At 33.0% G+C, this 22,335-nt stretch overlaps 1 protein-coding gene across 3 annotated transcripts in view; it reads right to left on the bottom strand.

Annotated features, from left to right (window-relative positions):
* The window catches only part of BMPR2 (bone morphogenetic protein receptor type 2), a 165,788-nt gene that overhangs the window by 64,011 nt on the left and 79,442 nt on the right, over positions 1–22,335 (bottom strand). For all 3 annotated transcript variants that reach the window (XM_081261579.1, XM_081261581.1, XM_081261580.1), the window contains exons 2-3: positions 13,491–13,661; positions 12,467–12,637 (exon numbers count right to left, since the gene is read on the bottom strand). In XM_081261579.1, coding sequence (XP_081117705.1) covers positions 12,467–12,637; positions 13,491–13,661 — 342 coding nt within the window. The remainder of the gene's footprint in view (positions 1–12,466; positions 12,638–13,490; positions 13,662–22,335) is intronic.

Genomic DNA, 22,335 nt, shown 5'->3' with positions numbered 1-22,335 from the left:
TTACAGTCAACAGCACTGGAACTCCTGCCTGAATGAAGCTTAACTAAAACTCATATATTTTCCTGAAGGAACATCACAGCCTTCTTGTGTGTAGAGATACTAGAAAGCACTTCAGAATCATGCTTCTGGGCCATTTTAAACCTCAAAATCATCAACAAAAAGCACAAAAATGAAAAAAAATTAAAAAGTGGCACTACATTTACTGTGAAAAGGCATTTGTTTATAGCATGAGAACTGAAAGAAGAAGGCAGAGCATGGCCTTATTTGACCTCAGCTAGGAATGTGTACCTAGGGCAAATCAAAATTTTTGTTACCCTGCACATGTCTCTGAATGACCATGAAGACATCACAAGTATTGGTTTGAGGTTACAAATACATTTTAGCAATTAACAGAAAAAATACAGAATCCAGGAGTAATAAGGTCAATTATATTTTACTTATTGCTAAACACCTTCAAAAGAATATACTTGAAGCCAGGTGCAGTGGTGCACACCTGTAATCCCAGCATCTCAGGAGGCTGAGACAGAAGGATAGCAAGTTCAAAGCCAGCCTCAGCAACAGTGAGGTGCTAAGCAACTCAGTGAGACCCTGTCTCTAAATAAAATACAAAATACGGCTGGGGATGTGACTCAGTAGCTGAGTACCCTTGAGTTCAATCCCTGGTATCCCCCAAAAAAGCATACACTTGAGAAAAATAAAGCAGAATATCCTCTGGTCAAGAATAAACAACACTTTTTTTTCTGGGTATGAAAGATAGAGGAATACTATCTTTGTTCTGTTTTTCAACTACACAAAAGAGCACAGGAACTGTACATTTCATAAGAAAGAGAACAGCAAAACTTTGAGTAAAAAAATCACAGGGCAAGATTTGTAGCTCAGTGGTAGAATGCTTGCCTAGCACATGTGAAGCACTGGGTTTGATCCTCAGCACCACGTAAAAGTAAATAAATAGAGGTATTGTGTTCATCCACAACTAAAAAAAAAAAAATCACAGAATGTAAGTTCAAATATATAAGAAATAAAAATTAGCAACAAAGCGTTCTTTCTGGTAAAAGTAATATGAAATTAGGAAAGATATTTGTAATAGTTTCTAAAAAGATTTAAAGACAGTTCTCTCCTAGAAAAATCCTACGCTATCAGGCACTGAACTGATAGCCCATGCTCTTAATTCAGTATAGCTTCCCAAAGAATCAAGTGACTATGCTTCTCTCCATTTGATGATCCTCTTTTTTTTTAGCAGTTGATTGAAATAATTTCATATTATGGCTAGTAGAGAATGTACATTTTAAAAAGAAACTATTTGAAAAGTAATTTTTTTAGTTGTAGTTATAGATATACAAAAATTTATTTGTTCGTTTTTATGCTAAAGATCGAACCCACTGCCTCACACAAGCTGGGCAGTGCTCTGCCATTAAGTTATAGCCCCAGCCCAAGAAGTACTTTTATTTATTTATTTTTTTGGTGGTTCTGGGGATTGAACCCAGGACGTTGTGCACATGAGGCAAACGCTCTACCAACTGAGCTATATCCCCAGCCCATCCAAGAAGTACTTTTAACAATATTTTTGCAATTGTCAGTACATTCTCAGCCAACTACGACTTAATGTTATTTTAACAACCTCTGCTATTTAAATTATGGCTAGCTTCATTTTGTTTCTGAATGTATTTGAAGTGTTTTCATGTCAGAGGACCATAGTATATTTCCATCTGAAACCATTAAATATTTATTAAATGGATAATTAGTTTTTCTATATGAAAATGTATAGGGGCTGGGGATGTGGCTCAAGCAGTAGCGTGCTCGCCTGGCATGCGTGCGGCCCGGGTTTGATCCTCAGTGCCACATACAAAACAAAGATGTTGTGTCCGCTGAAAACTAAAAAAAAAAATAAATATAAAAAAAAAGAAAAGAAAATGTATAGAAAATGTTCAGTAGGCAGAGAGCATATTTACAAAAAAAATGGGCACATTTAAGTCATTAAAAGAGGAACACACATAGAATTGGAAATCCTTAAAGACAAGAAAAATTGCAGTTGTTGAAATAAAGACATGGAAATTATTTCTTGATCTACATCTAATTTTCAGAAGACACTTATTTTAAAATACTATTCAATTTCACCATACATGCTTGGGACTTAAATTTTGCAGATGAATAGCTTCCACTGAGTTTGTTAGCAAAAGCCAGGTTGGTCAACATGTTTTACTTTGTTCGTAAAATAATATAAATTTTTAAAAACACAAACATAAAAAAAGAATTACTTTTTGAGAGCAGAGAGCAAGACACATAGGTGGTACAGGATGCAATTGGCATTCAATAACTCACAGTGAGCAAAATTGCAGAATGAAAATTATCAGATCAACATCACATAATGTGCAAATATATAATCTTGTTACTACTACATTAAAGAATTCATATTTTCCTAAAGGATACTTTTTTATTTATGTTGTTCTGTTTCTTCTATATCAATATTTTTAATAAGCATACAACAACACCTTGGGCTGGGGTTGTGGCTCAAGTGGTAGAGCACTTGCCTAGCACATGTGGGGCACTGGGTTCGCTCCTCAGCACCACATAAAAATAAAATATATTGTGTCCATCTAAAACAAAACAAAAAATATTTTAAAAACACCTTGTTTTGCTTCTTGAAGTAATAAATGAGGACTTTAAGCCATCCTTATTTCTCATTTTCTGTTTATTTAATCACTTCAATGCTGTCACAGAAGCAATAAAAATTAAATAAGTGGGTTGAGGATATAACCATAGAGTGCCCGCCTTGCATGAACAAGGCCCTGGGTTCAAATGTTGGTGCCACAAAAACAAATAATAACAACAAAATGTAACATTGAAAAGATACTTTAAATGCACAATAGCTCTTAACCCACCAGTGGTCCTATACCAATATCAGCTTTTTTGAAAGAAGGCCTTCTTTTCCAGCTTGTATAAGATTAAGACATTTCTTGCCAGATACTGGAAATTAAAATTTCTAATCTTAACAGCACAGAATAAATTAGAATGTAATTTCTTAAACCTAGTTTTAGATGCAACTTGGATCTTTGTTTCTCATCAATTTGAACTGACCATCAAAATGATTAATAACTAAATAAAAGAAAATGAAAATATTCTACATTTATATCCTGACTTTCACCAAAAACTACTCCATAGAATTAGATTTATTTAATTTTTAAAAAATACACAAAACTACTGGTTTTATAGGTAGAAACATTAACTATATCAATTCTAGAAATCTTATCACAAAATTGTTCTAATAAGTTTTTAAAGTTTGCAATAATTATACATATCTTAAAAACTCTGGGAATTCATAAGCATAAAAATTTCTTAATGGGAGCTGGAGTTGTGGCTCAGTGGTAGAGCACTTGCCTAGCATGTATGAGGCACTGGGTTTGATTCTCAGCACTATATATAAATAAATGAATAAAATAAAGGTCTATCAACAACTAAAATAAAAACATTTTTAAAAATTTCTTAATGGTATAAGAAAATAAAAGAATATTGTAGATATGAATATCTTTACTTAAAGACTGACATTCTTTTTAAATAGAGTAGGTACTGCAAAGACTCATGATTGGAAGATACCTCAAAATATATTTAGTTCAGCTCTGCAGAGTCAAGACTTCTGGTTTTAGGTAGAACATGGACCTGTATTGTGAAAGTTTTTCTTTCTCTTGTCTTATTATTGAGAAGAAAAATCTCAACCTGGTAGAAGTTCATTACTTGTCAAACATTTGCTATCCTTTCTTTTTAACATAGAGAAAGTTTCAAGCCTCAGATATTTAAGCAAGCAATATCTAGCTAGTTAATATAGTTTTGTTTTCATCACTTTTATTCTTAAATAAATTTTAAAGTTGCTATCTACTTATGATGCTGGCTTTCCACTTACAGTAATGATGGGAAGTTTCCTTTTAAAATACATACAAATTTTAATAAGATAATTTGAAGAAAATATTAAATAATAAAATAACATGTCATGTGAATATAGAAAATATTTTATAATACTTAATCATGTATAGATTATGGTGAACATCATGCAGGGTCCTTGAATTTTTCAAAAAATTCTCCCCAGCCAAACGAAACAAACATAAATGGGTCCCTTGTTTGTGTATGGAATATAATGGTTAATAACAAATACTCTGGAGCCAGAACATCTGGGTTTGAATCCTGCTCTGTGACTTATAAAATGTGCAATTTTAAGTAAATTAGGTTTACATATCTGCCTCAGTGGAGTTAATATAAAATAAGAATATGTAGTAATCATTTCACAATGTTTCTATAATGGTTAAATTAAAAAATTTAATTCATATAGAACACTAAAAGAACAGTATCTGGGACATACTAGGTACTCAAAATATTATTCATGAGGTAAGAAGAGTTCACTTGTTAACTTCTTAACTCGTTCAGCTAGAGAAGATTTTATATTAAATCTTCCCTTTAAAGGTTTACTTTAAAGAGACTGCTCAGGGCTGGGGATGTGGCTCAAGCGGTAGCGCGCTCGCCTGGCATGCGTGCGGCCCGGGTTCGATCCTCAGCACCACATACCAACAACGATGTTGTGTCCGCCAAAAACTAAAAAATAAATATTAAAAATTCTCTCTCTCTCTCTCTCCTCTCTCACTCTCTCTTAAAAAAAAAAGAGACTGCTCAGTCTGTTTAATAACTCTATAATCCTGCATAATCTACAATCTGAGTAGTAAATTAAAGTTTCACTACTAGATTTATCCTATCTGTAATAACATTCTTTAAGAATCTTAAGTTTAATGCAAGTATTTTATGAATAAAGACCCAGTAAATGCTTATCTACCACCAGCATCTTAAGACCAGGGAAACAGGACTAAGAACAGGATGAGTTGATGGGAGGGAAAGCAAGACAGTGACTGAAAAAGTTAATAGATTCAAACCAGGGCACTGGGCACAGCAGAGAGTTTTCTAAGGAAAAAGGGGTGGGGCGGTCAGAGAATAAGATCTCAAGGGAAGTAAAGAATCTAATCTTCCTTAATTACATAATTTTGTCTAAAGGTAGGTCTACTTATTACTGTATTAAACAAGTTCAGAACTACTGGCTTCTATTTTTTTTTAACATTCCCATATAACGGAAGCAGACATATTTAATACCTATTTCCCTTAAGAGAGACAAACAACTTTGAAACATAGACTCACCAGAAAAAGAGAAAATCTTTCAAAAATTATAATTGAGTTACAAAAACACAAGATAGGAGATTTACAGATAGGACTGATTATAATGTGAGACCCTAGTTCAGCACAATTACAGATATTCATTTATGGTCATATGGTTGATCTGTCATATTTCCCCAAAAAACTCCTGTTGTATCATTCTCAAGGATCACTGCTATTATATGCTTTAGTTTCTATTACTAAGTACCTTATTGTCTTCAGTGTCAACTGAAGTTGAAAGAAGAAAGGCCTTTTCTCAAGAGAAATCTAACCTATAATGCTCAGTGAGTCATATATTCTTTTACTGTTACTTGGTCTGACCACTCAACATATAGGTTATAGAGGTAAGAAGGCTGCTAAGTCTGGTTGTGACTGTGTAAGTGAATACTTGATAAGAAAGATGTCATTCCAACAAACAGCAATGAATGGATTGAACTCAGGAAGTAAACTGTTCAGCTGAAAACAACAGGGAAATGATTGGGATTTAACAGAGAACATTAAATGCCCTTTGCTATTCCCTAGAATATAACCTCATTATGTGGCCATTAAACTTATAACCCTTTTCCTTACCAGTAATAAAACAAGCTATAACAAGTAGGCTTGTTTGGAAATGAGATCACATAATAGCAACTACTTAGGAAAAGTTTCCTATATTTCGCTTTACTTTAAAAGTTGAAAACTGATGATTCCTTTTTGAGGTGGGGATAAGGGGAACTAAATATGAATCAAAATGAAGGAGTTAATAATTAGGGTTTTTTTTGTTTTTATCTGCACTTGCTATTCCATAAACTATTTTGCTGCATTTGCCCTTTTAGTTGACGACAACAACCAGCTTGCCTCCCTCCCTTTTCCCCTCCCTTTCTCCTTCCCCTACCTTTCCTTTAAAAAAAAAAAAAAAACCCTTTATTTATTTACTTATTTTTATGTGGCGCTGAGGATTGAACCCAGGGCCTCGAACATGCCAGGCAACTGCTCCACCACTGAGCCACAACCCCAGCCCTCCTTTTTTTAAAATATATTTTTCATTGTAGATGGACACAAACCTTTATTTATTTATTTATCTATCTATCTATCTATCTATTTATTTATTTATTTATTTATTTATTTAATGTGGTGATGAGGATGGAACCCAGTGCTTCACATGTGCCAGGCAAGTGCTCTACCACTGAGCTACAACCCTAGCTCTCTCTTTTCTTCTTGTATCCAGGGGTGCTTTACCACTGAGCTACATCCCTATCCTTTTTTATTTTTTATTTTGAAACAGGGTCTCGATGAGTTGCTTAGGGTCTTGTTAAGCTGCTGAGTCTGACTTGTGATCCTCCTGTCTCAGGCTCCTGAGTTGCTGGGATTACAGGTATGAGACACCATGCCAAGTTCTTTTTATGTTTTATTTTGAGACAGTTGCCTAGGCTGGCCTTAAACTTGCAATCCCTCTGCCTTGGCATCCCAAGTCAATGGGATTACAGGTGTGTGCCACTGAGTCAAGCAGTGACCAGCTTTCAAAAACTACTGACCCACTGTATGGATCTATTTAATCTTGACAGATTAAAAAGAAAACATTACTTCCCAGCATTTGACAATATTTCAAAATTTACATATTAATTAATACATATCCCACAAACATTTATTGCCCTCCATGTTCCTAACACTGCACTAGTCATTATGAAGACAAAAGGGCATTTTAAAAAGTCCTTATCACCATGCACTTCAAAGTTTAGTAGAAAAGGTAGGTAAAGAAACAATTACAAAACATGTTAAAATTTATATGTAATACCTGCAACTTATTTGAAAATGTTCAGAAAAAATAATAAAATGTATATGTATCTACAGGGTAGAACAATGATAAGAAAATAAAGCAAAATGCTAGCAAAAGGTAAATCTGGGTAAAGGATAGTTCTTTGTACAATTTTTTGTAACTTTATAGAGCTTGAAATTCAAATTTTAAAAAAAATTAAAATTTTTACAGGGAGCCTAATATATGAACACTTGACACTTACTATTGTCTACCAATAAAATGACAGGCAAAAAGTTAAAGAAAAATAAGGTAATCAGCTCTGATTGAGAAATACAACCACTTCATTGACCATTTCTCCTGAATAGTAAGCCTATTCATTAGGACAGAAGGGTTAATTTCTGATTGAACTACCTAAATATTAAGATGACATCTTAAAAGAATTTATGTGACAGAACTCTGAAAGTATAAAATATTGTACAAAAATGAGGTTTTATCATCCATCACAAAAATGATATGTGAGATGTGGAGCTAAGTTTCATTAAGACTGTTCTCAGAAGATTGAGTAATGAATATTTTAGTACCTTAATTAAAGTATAATTTTCACACTATAAAATGAGCATTAAATTTTTATTGAAAGATAGATATTAAAGGTGTTTCATTAGGAAGAGTTGAACTTCAAAGATTTTGCAATAAACAAAAATTTTGCATATTAAAATATTATTATTATTATCATTTAAAATGTAGATTCTGCAAACTGACAAAGGGGTTAGATGACCAGATTTCAGACTATTTTAAAAATCATTTTTCTCAAAGTTAGTTTGTTTCTTTATTAAAAAATAATCATTAAGGAAACAGATATACTAAACCTGATTCAAACATTACACAAAACATACATGCATTGGTACCCTATAACAGGCACAATATAAAACAAATTAAATTTAAAAATTCTTAAATAACAATACTATAAATGGACATTAAATATAAGACAACTAAAAATAACAAACATGAATCTAATAAAAACTGAAAATCATTTTGCAAAATGCTCTCAGTAAAGTTTTATTTTAGTAATACTACTTCTGCTAGAGATATGATGAAATGTGCACTTTCATACATCACCGATGTATGTGACTATTTCAGTTACCTGAAAAGCAATTTAATGATATATGCATAACTTTAACACTGTTACTTTTGGCTACAGAAATACCAATTCAGGGAATTATAATGCTACACACAGCTGTACATACAAAGATGTTCATTGGAATAAAAAACTGGAAATAAGCCTAAATGTCCAAAAGCAAGAGAAGGGACAAGGAGAATATCTAAGTTGATTTGAAATACTATGTAACTATAAACTAATAACTGTGAAACATAATAATCTGGAAAATACTTGTTTTGTTAAACAAAAAAAGCAAATGTAAAATACATACTACTAATACAGCTATACAAAAACTAAAAAGAAAATATTGGGAAAAAATATTAAAAATATTAGCAATGATCGCATATGGGTGTAGAGGCTATTGGAAATTGTTTATTTCCTTTATACTTATGTCATTTTTCTTTTTCTCTTTTTTGCTGTTGTTGTTGTTTTTGAGGTGGGGTCCTGGGTTCCTGAGTAGGTAGTACCACAGGCATATGGTCATTTTTCTATTATTTTTTTCAAATTAACAAGCAGGTGATACTTTAATTATATAAGTAATACACAAATATATGCCCATTTTAAAGACTCAACCAATTCAAAAGTGTAGAAATATGTATCCTTTCCCACCAATAGTCATCCTACATTATTCTTCTTCTATTTCTGATAACTTTATGCTATGTTTTTAGTAGTTTTAAAATATATACACTTTTAAAATAAAATTTGAAAGAAGAAAAAAATCACCAGCACCAAACTTTTTACTTATTATTATGTGGCCATGAACAAAAAGCTCTGCTTCTTAATTTTATATTTTAGGTTTTTTCTTTAAATTTCAATATTTAAAACTATTTTATTATTTTGGTTAAACACTTAGCACTTGCAGGCTAAATGTGATTATTTTTAGTGTTATTTTCCTTGAAGTTAATGCAAAAGCCAATATTCACCTTGTTTGCTAACTTCAACTAACTTGATTTTGTTGCTGTTGTTTAAAGAATAAAATACATAAACTGTGCTAATGCTCCCAAATTAGAGCACTTTAAACACTCTGCCTTTTTCTTGGGAATTAATGATTTCTAGTTGGCAGTACTCATGCTTTTAAATCAAGATTACAGAAACCAAGATCCAGGTAGTAATCTAAAATGTAATATAAATGTAAAGATCTTTGAGGAAAATGATATACAAATGTACTTCACCTCTTTCATCCAGGCAGAGGTACAAATGAAAATTAGAGGAAAATTAATGTACCCAATTCAGAATAATCTCCTAATAAAAGATAACGGTCAGAGCTGCAGTTGTGGCTCAATGGTACAGTGCTTGGCCTAGCAGGTGTGGGGCACTGGGTTCGATCCTCAGCACCACATAAAAATAAATAAATAAAATAAAGGTATTGTATTCATCTACAACCAAAAAAAAATGTTTTTTAAAGCTAATGGTCTACATAGAGAAACGTTCTACTGCTTTCAGTTTAGTGTTTCATCAATAAATCAAAGGAAATAATCCCAAACAGAAGGTCTTTATACTCACCATATTTATTGACTGAGAGAATTCTTACAAAGTGCTATATTTCAATTTTAAAAAGCTTTAAAATTTTTCAAACTTTTTATTTGCAAAACTTAAAACTTACAATATATTTTGCAAAAATATGATGAAGAGTAAACAAACCTTAACACAGATTTACTCTTTGCTATCATTTACCCCCATTTGCTTTATTATTCTCTTTCTCTACACACATACACACCCATGCATATTATGTTTGTTTTTTAATCATTAGATGGTAGGTTATATATATCATGGCCCTTTATTTTTTAAATACTTCTTAAGAATATTTTCTAAGAATATGATGTATTCTTGTAAAATCATAGTATTGTTATCAGCTTCAGTAATTTAATATTTAAATAAACTGTACTCTAATCATCCATTTTTGTCAACTGACCCAACAATGTCCTTTACCATATTTTCCCCATTCAGAAGGACAATTAGGTATACTGCTTATCTGTCAAGTCTTTTAAATCTCTTTTAATGTATACCTTTTCCACAGCTTTTCTTTGTCTTATATGACAGAGACAATTTTAAAATATATAACCTCCCCTGACTTTGGTAATAGAGATTCAGGATATCCATTCTTGGCCCAGAATATAACAATATAATAATGTTGTATCCCCTAAGTACTGTGGATGTCCATCTGCCCTTCATTAATTATGTTAATTTTCATGACCTGTTCAAGGTGTCATCCAATTTCTCCACTTATATATTCTGAATTTTCCCCTTACAATTATGTTGGAGACACTTTTAAACAATACAAATATCCTGGTTCCTCATTAAAACTCTTGATTTACAATCCTTTGATAACTCTTGTGTGATTTTTTAATTATTTTTTTTTAGTTGTAGATGGACAAAATACCTTTATTTCACTTATTTATATGTGGTATTGAGGATCAAACCCAGTGCCTCACATGTTCTAGGCAAGTGCTATACCACTGAGCTACAACCCTAACCCCAGATCTAATCTTACTGTGATGGTTACAGAATGATGATTTGCCAACTCCAACACTCCTATATTTACCAGTTAGCACTTGACATTCTACTCATGAATTCATTTTCCTTCCAATGGTTTATAATTCATTACTATATTTAATTATTTTAGCACTAAAGTCGCCCCAGATTTAGCCTGTGGAAGTTATTTCAAGCTGGCTCCTGCATTCTTTTTTTTTTTTTCCATGATGGACCTTTATTTAATTTATTTGTATGTGATGCTAAGAATTGAACCCAGGGCCTCACATGTGCCAGGCAAGCACTCTACCACTGAGCCACAACCCCAGCCCTAGCTCCTGCATTCTTATGAAAGGCTTATCCATTACATTTGGGGGCAATACTTTCTATTTCATGCTTGTCTTAAACTACTACCCTGCTCGCATCCTAGAATAAGTTGTTCTCTCAAGGAGCCCTACTTCTTCTAGTGAAGGATAGTATTAGAGACAAAAATATGGCCATTAAACATTATTACTGCTACTGGGGTACTTTAGCATTTTGTCCTTTTTAGCAATGCTTTATATGTAGTTTGAGAATGTAATTCAGGGCTTTTGCGTAGCATGTGTGAAGTCCCGGGTTCAAAGAAAGAAGGTCAAGAAAAGAAGGAAAGAAATAAAAACAAAGAAAAAAATAAAACAAGAAAGGCAGAAAGGGGACTAGGGATATAGCTCAGTTGGTAGAGTGCTTGCCTCACATGGGTTCAATCCCTGGGTTCAATCCCCAGCACCACACACACACACACACACACAAAAAAAAAAAAAAAGGTAGAAAGAAAGAGAGTAGAAAATAGAAAAGTAGACAAAAATAGAAAAGTAGAAAAAAACAGAAAAGTAGACAAAAACAAAAAGGTCAAAAAATTAGTGTGTATATATAAATAAATTTATACACATACGAATATATACAAATATGTATATCTGTTATACAACCATGTATATATGTATTTAACATACCAACAAGTATAGTTTAAAAGTCCTAAGTCCACATCAGTAACCAGAATTATAATCTATTTGCACAGGCTTCTCTTCTGTCTTCCCCTGTTTGGTAACAATTTATCCCTATTTCTTCAATAAGAAACCTGGCTCCCAAGAACACTACTGTATATATTTATAATACTACAATACACCTACACTGTTTCAGAATTGCTTTGATTATACTACTAAAACACAAATCTTCTAAAAAGAGTTCAAGATTTGTTTAATTCTCCTCTTAACCCTTCATATATCATCTTCCCCAAAAGAGTATATATATACTCAAATGTTTTTGTAAGTTACTTATATTAGTTCCTTTTCCCTTTAAAATGATTTAATTTTTTGCATATAATTTTTCTGCATATGTAGCTAATGACATTATACCAAAAGTAAAAACTACATAGGTAATTTCCAATATTAATTAGTTATAAATAATAATACCACAATGAATAACTATGTCTATGTATTTTCATACTACTAATGATTTATCTTTTCAAATAAGCTTCTAGAAATGGGAATGCTGGGTGGAAGAGAAAACACCCATGTAATTTTCTGGGATTTTGTGGGGAGACAAGAGTCTCTCTAGGCTGACTTTAAACTCCTGGGCACAAGTGATGCTCCTGCCTTAGCCTCCCAAGTAGCTGCAACTGCAGACACTTGCCACTTAGCCCGGCCACAGTTTCCTTAGTATTGTCAAATTCCCCTCCTTAGGAGTACTATATTTTGATTCAAACTTATTTGATAATATACTGATGTCTTGCCAGTTCTGGTGCATCTCTGGATTTCAAGTGTTAGCCATATGTCATTTTAAGATGCTGCAAGTCTCCCATTCCTATCAACCCTGAATTTTTATTTTATATTTTCAAAATCTCTGGAGAAAGGAATTACAAAGATTAAGTTACTCTAACTACTTACTGATTGGTGTTGTGTCAGGAGGTGGAAAATTCTCAGTAAAGTTGACATTACATAAATCTGTGCTACAGCAGCAAAAACGGTATGTTCCATTCTGAATTGAGGGAGGGGTGGTAGTTACTACACATTCTTCGTAGTGACACTCTTGAGGATCTCCAATGTGAGACCAACATCCTATAAACCAGTATTAATAAAAACAAGTTAGGAAACAATTTGACAGAACTAAAAGGAAAACAACAAACTAAGAAATAACTGCAATAAATCTAAGAGTAAATATAGAAGTTATTGAGACAGTCTTGCAAATCAATAAAAAGACAAACAGAAAAATGGCAAAGGAAACATGGGGGAAAAACATGAACAAAATGTTTAGTTGCATCATTAATTTAAGAATTATTAAAACCATAGTAAGGTAACCAATTAAATAGTTCTAGACTTAAAAAATAATAATATGCAATCCTAACAAGGATTCAGTAACACAGACACTCTCATACAATGCTAAAAGGAATGCAAATGATGGCATTTTTAGAAAGCAACCTGGCACTTTTTATACAGAGTCTTTAAAATACTCATATATTTTTTTAAATATTTATTTTTTAGCTTTAGGTGGACACAATATCTTTGTTTTTTATTTTTATGTGGTGCTGAGGATCGAACCCAGTGCCTCACCCATGCCAGGCGAGCGCACTACTACTTGAGCCATATCCCCAGCCCCTGATGTGTTTTATAATCTAACAAATCTACATGAGGGAAACAATCAGATACAAAGATTTATGTTCAAAATTGTTACTGCAACAGTATATATTACAGTGAAAACAATGTCCAACAATAGAATGATATGTAAGTAAATTGTGATACATAAAGAAAATGAAATATTATATAAAGGTTAGAAATATTTTCAGGGAATACTTCAAGACATACTTTTAAATTTATTATTTTTATGAAGAAGATCTTAATCTATTTTTATAACATTTTTAGATAAACTTCAATTGTATGAAATATCATGTCAGGTAAGAAAAGCATTACTTGCCTTGTTTTACAAGATTTATGTCCCCTTTTGATTTTTCCCAAAGGCCATAGCAGGTGCTACCTTTTGAGCATAATATTGTCCCATTTTCATGAGAGATTCGACTCTCGCCTATCCCAAGGTCTTGTTGATATGGATCTTTAAATGCACATAGCCGTTCTTGATTTTGGGAAGCTAAAATAAAGACAATAACAATGATGAATTAATTTTATTATAATCTCTATAAAACATTATATAAAAGCCAGGTTATTTCAATGACATAATTTTCCCTACTATAACCTCCCCTGACTTTGGTAATAGAGATTCAGGATATCCATTCTTGGCCAGAATTCAAATTCAAATTCAAATATTTTATTTTTAAATTTTACTTTATTCGATAACTTCCTCTGCTAATTAATTAATTTGTAACACCCAAGCAAGAAGCAAATGTGAAAAAAAAAACCTCATTTCCCAAAAGCAATCTTCTTTTCCTCAGATTATTACACTGCTCTTTCTTCTATTAAATAATTTGGTGTCCAAACAAGGAAATATCATCAAAGAAAATGTCCATGCTCTAAAATGATCTCTAAAACAAACAAAAAACATGGCTGAGACATAGTTTGGCAATAGAACACTTGTTGAGCATGTACAAGGCACCAGGTTCAATCTCCAATGCTGAAATACACAAACTTACAGGCCTAAAATTTTTGGAAAATTCTACAATACTCATTTTGATCGTGTTTTATAGTGTATTGCAGAAAGTTAAATTATTAGGCATTGTATACTAAGGAATGCAAAGAATGACTACAAAATGGGCATATGGTTTCTTTCTGGAGTGACATGCATTTCAAAATTAGATAATGGTTACACAATCTATAAATTTACTAAATAAATAACATGGAATTGTTCATGTAGATGAGTGAATCTCATGGTATATAAATTAAACCTTATTAAATCTGTTTATAAAACTAAATCTACTAGGTGAGCAAGAAAAAAATTACTTTCCACTATTTAAAATGTCAACAGCCAGAACTGCTCAACAGTTCTTCATACTGAAGGGACAAACTAATGTAAATTTAATACCAATTCATCTTTATCTGTGCACATAAAATAATTTAACTGATTTCTATTCAATATTTGTCACACAACTTCCTGGCTAACAAATATTTATCAACATTGGTGAGAATCCCAAAGAAGTAAAATGTTATCAAATGCAACATCTGATCTTTATTTAGTTACTTAAAGTAGCCTTTGCCAGTGTGTTTGATCAGTCAGAAGACTAATCTAATCCACTTGGTCAATATACTCCTCCTGGGATTCTGACTCATTCTATTCATTTTATGTATCTACTTGGTATGGCATAATTCGCAAGAATTTTAGCAATGGAAATGATTTATTAAAATTTATTAAAATAAATGCTTCTGAACGAAACTAAAATTCTGGAGAAGAAATGAAAGTGTCTAAGCCAATATATATACATAAAACTGCTATATTTCCTATAATGGAAAGTACTTTTAAAGAATTGGGGTAAGCAAAAGAGTATTCACAAGTAATAGAGTTCTAGCCCCCAAGCATCTTACTTGGATAGACCAAATCACAGACAGTAATTAGTGAAAAACAAAAATGAAACTTGATTTGTATGTTTTAAAATCACTTTAGCATCTCATATAGAGCATTAATCTCCAGGATATATAAAAACATCAAAAAACTTAACACCAAAAAAACAAATAACCCAATCAATAAATGGGTAAAGGATCTGAACAGACACTTCACAGAAGAATACGATCAGTCAACAAATATATGAAAAAAAATGATCAACTTCTCTAGCAATTAGAGAAATATGAATTAAAACTACACTGAGATTTCATCTCACTTCTGTCAGAATGGCAATTATCAAGAGTACAAGAAACAATAAATATTGTCGAAGGTGTGGAGGAAAAGGTACACTCATACTTTGCTGGTGGGACTGAAAATGGGTGCAACCAATCTGGTAAACAGTATGGAGATTCCTTGGAAAACTGGGAATGGAACCACCATTTGACACACTTATCCCACTTCTTGGCATATACCCAAAGGGCTTAAAATCAGCAAGATTTATAGCAGCTCAATTCACAACAGCTAAACTATGGAACCAACCTAGGTGCCCTTCAACATACAAATGGATCAAGAAAATGTGGCACATATGCACAATAGAATATTACTCAGCCATAAAGAAGGATGAAATGATGGTATTTGCCAGTAAATGGACAGAACTGGAGACTATCATGTTAAGTGGTCTACGGCCATACCACCCTGAACGAGCCCAATCTCGTCTGATCTCAGAAGCTATCATGTTAAGTGAAATAAGCCAATCCCAAAAAACCAAAGGCAGAACATTCTCTCTGATAATGTGGATGCTAACTGACAATAGACAGGGATGTGGGGATAAGGTAGGATGGAGTTTCACCTGTATTGGACAGGGAGGAGTGGGGGGATGGAAGGAGGGTTGGGGATGGGAAAGACAGTAGAATTAATTGGAAATAACTTTCTTATGTTTGTATATGAATACATGACCAGTAAAACATCGTATCATGTACAAAGTAAAGTAAATAATAAAATAAAATAAAATCACTTTAGGTAGTCCTCTAGAAGTTATTTACTAGTATCAACTAAATAGCCAAAATATATAGTGCTACCTATTTATAAAAACAAATTCTAGGACATTAGTCTAATGATTCTACCACAGTTTTTATCAAGTTGGTCCATACTCTAATTCTTTTTAACAACAAGCTTAATCATATTTACTATATTATCTTTTCCATTTAACAATGAACAGCATTTCCTTAGGTTATCCCCTAATCGTCAAATTTTACCAAATTAATTATTATAAAAATTAAAACTAAATATATGTTTACATATGACACAAAGATTCAGTTATGAAATTCAACTACAAACAAAAAACTTATAAATCTGAAAGGCATCTATCCATGAGGCATAATTCCTTCTCCCTATCCTGCCCAGGTAAAAATCCTTCTTATTTCCTATTAGACATCAAAGTTATATAATATACTGTTTTTTTTAGAAAGTTTAGAATAAATTTATGAATTTAATAACTTTAGTTTTCCACAACCAAGATAAACTTAATTTTACACCTCCTCTTCTGCTACTTTCTTTGACTAGGATTTTATACTGAATATTGAGTAAGTAAGTAGGGATCGGACTGTACCTGGAAGCAGGCAGATCAAAACGTGCCTTATTCAAGAATAAAAAGAAAAGATATATCTTTGTAAAAGAATGCATGAAAATAGACACATATATAATTTTAGTGCCATTATTATATAACTTGGTGACAGAAATCTAAAGTTGTTATAGAACTAGACAAAAAATAAATCTGGCTGGGCATGGTAGCAGATACTTGCAATCCCAGAGGCTCAGGAGACTTGAGGCAGGAGGATCACAAGTTTAAAGCCAGTCTCAGCAATTTAGCAAGGCCCTAAGCAAATTAGTGAGATCCTGTCTCAAAAAATAAAACGGGTTGGGATGTGGCTCAGTGGTTAAGCACCTGTGGGTTTAAACCCAGGTACTAAAAAGCAAATAAACAAAAAAACAAAAATAATCCAACCTCTCCTGTCTACTCCCCACCCCTAAATAAAAAAAAAAAAGCTACATTAATATTAAAGCAATAAAGGTACAACTGGAGAGGACTAAATCATATTTTTAACATCTCTATTTTCCTAAACTATTTTTCTTAAAATAATTTCAGTGCATTTCTAAGAAATTATTTGGTGATGAGAGCATCAGTGTAGGCCAATTATATTTGTTATTTTTAAAATAATACTTTCTGGGCTGGGGTTGTGGCTCAGCAGTAGAGCACTTGTCTAGCATGTGCAAGGCCCTGGGTTCGATCCTAAGCACCTCATAAAAATTTAAAAATAAAAGTATTGTGTCCAACTACAACTAAAAAATAAATATTAAAAATAATACTTTCAAATTATGATTCTTAAACAACATAAAGACTGCAAAAACTTACTAGCCTAATCAAAACCAAGAAAAATTCATTTTGTAAACCAGTGTCTGTGGCTTTCTAAAAGCCATTTATTGGAATCAGTCTCAGACACATACCTATAATAAGGTTTTGAATTCTTCATAAATAATGTAGGAAAAGTAAGGATGAAATTAAGACTACAATTAGAAACAGTATAGTCTAGAAAAATTATATCATCACAGATTACATACAGAGACTGGTTATTTATATGTAGGTAGTCTAAATTTGTCAATAACTAGAAAAATTTTGATTAGACATATACTGTCAATTAATTCTTTTAAGGGACATATTTAACCAATCAGTGTTTAGACATGGGTCTTGAAAAAGAAATTATTGGGTTTTTGTTTTTGTTTTTTGCAGTAGTGGGGATTGAACCCAGGGCCTTGTACAAGATAGGCAAGGGCTGTGTCACTGAGCTACATCCCCAGCCTTTTAAAAATATTCTTGATTGATTGATTGATTGACCAAGTGATTTGAGAGAGGGTCTCACTAACTTTCCCAGGCTGTCTTCAAATTTGTAAGCCTCTCTTAATCTCTATAGTAGCTAGGATTACAAGCATGCACCACCATGCTCATGTTCTTCTAATTTTTAACAGGTGAAATTTGGATATAAACATTAAAACAATTTTGTTGAGCATAACCACAATAAACTGGAAATAATCTTATCCAAACTGCTGATAAAGGCATTGTCACAAAAGACTATGCTGATTGTACTTAAAATCTGTTAATTTATTGTCTGATGCTCCTAGAAATCCAAACTTCTTGGTTAACATATAAGGGTCTTCATAATCAAGACCCAATAGTGCCACAAAATTACTTTCGTGGGTCCTAGGAATTTTTGTTTTCATGGGCCTTTCCCCCATAACAGACATTCAAATTATATTTCATAAAGATAATATATGGGGCTGGGGTGGTTGCTCAGCCTTAGAGCATTCGCCTTGCACATGGGAGACCCTGGGTTCAATCCTCAGCACAACATAAAAATACATGAATAAAATAAAGGTATTGTGTTCAACTACAATTAAAAAATAAATATTAAAAAAGATAATATAAACATTTCTTCAACCTAAAAGTTTATTTTTTCTTTAGATTTAAAAAAAAATAAAACATTTCATGAGCTTCCAGAAATATTATGGGCAGGAGGTCTACTGGGCCTAATGGATAAGTCATCCTTGGGACACACAATCTACTTCTCTTACCACTCCACTCCTCAATTTCCATCCCCAACCACACTCACATGCTGAGGCCTTTCATGACCTTTATTTATACATAATGATCTTTACATAATGTTCTTAGTATACAGAATGACATTTTTCTGGAAAAACTTAAGACTCATCTTCAAGACCCAACTTTAATATCAACTTCTCAGGGAAATCTGCAAATTGTTAAATTATGTGCTCTGCACTCCCAAAGTTCATGTCTGTCCTAGCATTGTACCACAGGGTATTATAGTATTTTATCTGCTTACATGCCTGTCTCCCTTAACAAGCTATAGGGTTACTTCACTAGTTCTAAGAGAAAGAACAAACTGATTTAATTTATTTTAATACAGCAATCACCCCTGACAGTGTGAAAGGCAGAAAGTTTTCCTATCAATATGCACTGTATTCAATACCATATTCTAATTCAAATATTACAAAATCTGAGCAATAATAATCTAGTCTTTCTACCACTTTACTAAAAATGAAGCTGAAAATGGTATATTATTTTTGTATAGTATTTTATTATTTCCCCCAACATGTATAGCCAAATTATTGAGAATGAAATGAAAACATCCTGGATCAATACCTGCTAATAATATGCTGTATTTAATTTCCAGGAACAGATGTGGCAGCTATCCCGAATTTCCCACTCAACTGACATGAAACTACAAAGAAAGTAGGGTGTGATGGTATGGCATAGTTTTATCATTTCTGCATTGGCTGTCATTATAGACATAATCAGCATCATCATCATGCAAACAGTAAAAGATACCATTTACTTGCCTTCAGAAAGGAGGAGAGAAAGGAAAAAAATTGCTACTTTGAAAATAGTAACTATTTGTAGTATTCCTTTTTTTAACCAAATACTGTTATTATTGTCTGAAGGTTCATGAAATATAATCATGTATTATATATTTCAAAAATTTAAATAGCATTTACATTTCAACTTTTAACATTAATTTTTTTTAAAAAAAAATAATTGCAGATTCACAGGCAGGAGACTAGAAAGAATCATTTAGGGGAGTCCCATGCTGCTCTCTTCAATATCAATATAATAACTATACAGTATCAAAACCAGAATATTGATACTAGCACAACCAAGAGAGTTTATTTAAATTCCACCAATTATCATGTACTCGTTAGTGTGAGTGTTCCTCTACACAATTTTTATCATATATCATCCCAATCAAGATATTCAGGCCAACCCGCACAGAAGCTTAGGCCCAGGTTAGGCCCAGATCTATCCCACTGACCAGCAGACCCACTCCAGAGCCCAAGCCCAGGTCAGGCCCACCATACTCCACCAGCCCACCTGAGAGCCCAGGCCTACCCCACCTCCATCTCAGGACACTGCAGCCATCATCATAGCCCTCCCCACACAGAAGCCTCCACCTTGAGACAACAGACAGGGCCTAGAAGCAGCTGCATCTCAGAACAGGCAGCCCAACAACATTGTAAGGCCTGCCCTTTCAGCCCCATCTCTAAAAGTAGGTTGCATTCATCTTGGGTCATCCACATTGCTATCTTGAGTTACCTCCATTATTGCTCCTACCACCTTTAGTTGCAGTAGCATCCATTACAGGACAATGCCCAGGGACAGGAAGCCCAACACCAAGGTGAGGTACAGGTAATTTACATGAACACTACAAGATTACAAGATAGAAACTGTAATACCTCAGATCTGCACTGCAAGAAAGGAAGACACATAGACAACATGAAAAAACAAGGGAAGAAAGTGCCCCAAACAAATCAGGATACTACAGTTATAGAATCCATGGACAGTGTAGTTGATGAAATATCAAAGGAGTTCAAAATATACATAATTAAAATTATCTGTGAATTAAAGAATGACCTAAGTGAGCAAATACAGGAAAAACTGATCACTCCAACAAAGAGGTAAGACAGCAACTATAGGCAACCATTGATCACACTAACAAAAAGATAAGGAAGAAAATACAGGTAGCAAAAGATTATTTCAAGAGAGATTCTGGAAAAAAAAATCAGAAATCATTGAAATGAAGGAAACAATAAACCAAATAAAAACTCAATAGAAAGCATCACTTGGAAGACAGAATGTCAGATAAAGACGACAAAGTATATGATTGATTTTTTTCAAACTACATAATTTGTTTATATATATATATATATATATATATATATATATATACACACACACACACACACACACACACACACACACACACTAGGCAAAACTGTTTAATGGCATTAGAAGTCAATTAATGACTTATTCTTTTTTTATTAGTTGTTCAAAACATTACAAAGTTCTTGACATATCATATTTCATACATTTGATTCAAGTGGGTTATGAACTCCCATTTTTACCCTGTATACAGATTGCAGAATCACATCGGTTACACATCCTCGTTTATACATACTGCCATACTAGTGTCTGTTATATTTTGCTGCCTTTCCTATCCCCTACTATTCCCCTCCCCTTCCCTCCCCTCCCATCTTTTCTCTCTACCCCATCTACTGTAATTCATTTCTCTCTCTTGTTTTTTTTTCCCCTGTCCCCTCACCTCCTCTTATAAGTAATTTTGTATAACAATGAGGGTCTCCTTCCCAAAGTATATAATCTTGAAAATAAAGTTACCACACAGTGAAGATGGTAAGAAACCACGAACAGAACATCCAAGAATTATGGGATAGCATCAAAAGACCAAATCTAAGATTTATTGGGATAGAGGAAGGCACAGAGATTCAAACCAAAGGAATGCACAATCTCTTCAATGAAATAATATCAGAAAATTTCCCAAACATGAAGAATGAATTGGAAAATCAAATACAAGAGGCTTATAGGACACCAAATGTTCAAAATTACAACAGATCTACACCAAGGCAACATTATAATGAAAATGCGTACCATACATAATAAGCATAGAATCTTAAAGGCCACAAGAGAGAGAAATCAAATCACATATAGTAGGATACCAGTTCTTATTTCAGCAGATTATTCAACCCAGACCCTCAAAGCCAGGAAGTCCTGGAATAACATACACCAAGCTCTGAAAGGAAATGGATGCCAACCAAGAATCTTATATGCAGCAAAATTAAGCTTCAGATTTGATGATTAAATAAAAACCTTTCATGATAAACAAAAGTTAAAAGAATTCATAGCGAGAAAGCCTGTACTATAGAGCATCCTCAGCAAAATATTCCAGGAGGAGGAATGAAAAACAGCAATGAAAATCAGTAAAGGGAGGAACTACACCAAAGGAAAGGCCAATCAAAGGAGAAACCTAGTAAGTTAAAAACCAAAAATAAACCAAAATGTCTGGAAATACAAATCATAATTTAATAATAACCCTGAATGTAAATGGCCTAAACTCATCAATTAAAAGACATAGACTGACAGATTGGATTTTTAAAAAAGACTCAACAATATGCTGCCTTCAACAGCCTCATCTCACAGGAACAGACATCCACAGACTGAAGGTGAAAGGGTGGAAAAATATACTACTCACATGTACTGTGTAAACAAGCAGAGGTTTCCGTCCTCATATCAGATAAACTGGACTTCAAACCAAAGCTAGTGAAAAGGGATAAACAAGGACATTTCATACTGCTTAAGGGATTCATACATCAATAGGATATAACAATCATAAATATCTACGCCCCAAAC

The sequence above is a fragment of the Spermophilus citellus genome (genome assembly GCF_964194105.1).
Source record: "Spermophilus citellus genome assembly, chromosome: 11".
Lineage (NCBI taxonomy): Eukaryota > Metazoa > Chordata > Mammalia > Rodentia > Sciuridae > Spermophilus > Spermophilus citellus.
Note: the sequence above shows the minus strand (reverse complement) of the source record. Positions and strands in the feature narration are given on the sequence as shown.